The sequence below is a fragment of the Malurus melanocephalus genome, unplaced genomic scaffold (genome assembly GCF_030028575.1).
Source record: "Malurus melanocephalus ecotype Western Australia unplaced genomic scaffold, MMel_1.1 scaffold_1875, whole genome shotgun sequence".
In the NCBI taxonomy this organism is placed as follows: Eukaryota; Metazoa; Chordata; class Aves; order Passeriformes; family Maluridae; genus Malurus; species Malurus melanocephalus.
The window spans coordinates 8,195-9,267 of NW_026625107.1; the positions used below are offsets into that span (position 1 = coordinate 8,195).

At 59.9% G+C, this 1,073-nt stretch overlaps 2 protein-coding genes across 2 annotated transcripts in view; one reads left to right on the forward strand and one right to left on the reverse strand.

Annotated features, from left to right (window-relative positions):
- AP4M1 (adaptor related protein complex 4 subunit mu 1) overlaps window positions 1-631 on the reverse strand; it is a gene marked incomplete at its 3' end in the record, with an annotated part of 8,788 nt that extends 8,157 nt beyond the window's left edge. The window contains exons 1-2 of the mRNA XM_057388384.1: window positions 609-631; window positions 132-281 (exon numbers count right to left, since the gene is read on the reverse strand). Coding sequence (XP_057244367.1) covers window positions 132-281; window positions 609-631 — 173 coding nt within the window. The remainder of the gene's footprint in view (window positions 1-131; window positions 282-608) is intronic.
- MCM7 (minichromosome maintenance complex component 7) overlaps window positions 257-1,073 on the forward strand; it is a gene marked incomplete at its 3' end in the record, with an annotated part of 9,247 nt that continues 8,430 nt past the window's right edge. The window contains exons 1-2 of the mRNA XM_057388385.1: window positions 257-697; window positions 846-921. Coding sequence (XP_057244368.1) covers window positions 667-697; window positions 846-921 — 107 coding nt within the window. The remainder of the gene's footprint in view (window positions 698-845; window positions 922-1,073) is intronic.

Here is a 1,073-nt window from a genome sequence, read left to right on the forward strand (position 1 = left end):
CCCAAAAAGGCGGCGGCCCCTTTAAGAGGGGGCGTGGCCAATCCCCCCTCAGGGCCCCCCGAACCTCCGGGCCGCTTCCCGCCGCCGCCGCGCGCCCGGCTCCGCCCACCGCGGGCGTGGCCACATCCCACGTGGGCAGCGCCGCGCTTTCCCATTGGCTGGCGCTTTTCCGGTTCTGGGCGTTCTCTCCTGTGATTGGCTGGCGATTCCGTCCCGGTGAAGGCGGTGCCGGCGTTCTGATTGGCCGCGCGTCACGTGACCGCCGATTTTCGCGCCACTCGCTGTGAGGGGGAGACCGTGGCGGGAAAGAGCGTGAGGGGAAAATCGGGATCGTGAGGGGAGAACCGCGATCGTGAGAGGAAAATCGGGATCGTGAGAGGAAAATAGCGATCGTGAGGGGAGAATCGCGATCGTGAGGGGAAAATCGCGATCGTGAGAGGAAAATAGCGATCGTGAGGGGAGAATCGGGATCGTGAGGGGAGAACTGCGATCGTGAGGGGAAAATCGGGATCGTGAGGGGAAAATCGGGATCGTGAGGGGAAAATCGCGATCGTGAGGGGAGAACCGCCATCGTGAGGGGAAAATCGGGATCGTGAGGGGAAAATCGCAATCGTGAGGGGAAAATCGCCATCGTGAGGGGAAAATCGCGACAGGAGCTGCCCCGAAATGGCCCCGCGCGACTACGACAGCGAAAAAGGTTTGGGGGCGGTTTGGATTGATTTTAGGACCCGTTATCCGCCCCTCCCCCACCCCATAGCGGACCCTCCTTATCGGGACCGCCCCTCATTATCGCGACCCCTCCTCATTGTCGCGATCGCCCCTCGGGGTCTCTGTTTCCTCCTCAGAGAAGGCGAAGCGATTTTTTCAGGAGTTTTACCGGGATGGCCYCGACGGGCGGAAGGAATTCCCGTACCGGGAGCAGCTGGTGAGAGCCCGCACCCCCAAATCCACCCCAAATTCACCTTAAATCTCCTCAAATTTCCCTAAAACTCCCTCAGATTCCGTCCTAAGTTCCCTCCAAGTTTCCCTAAATGCTCATTTTTTTTCCTGAGCTTCCTTAAATGCCCTCAATT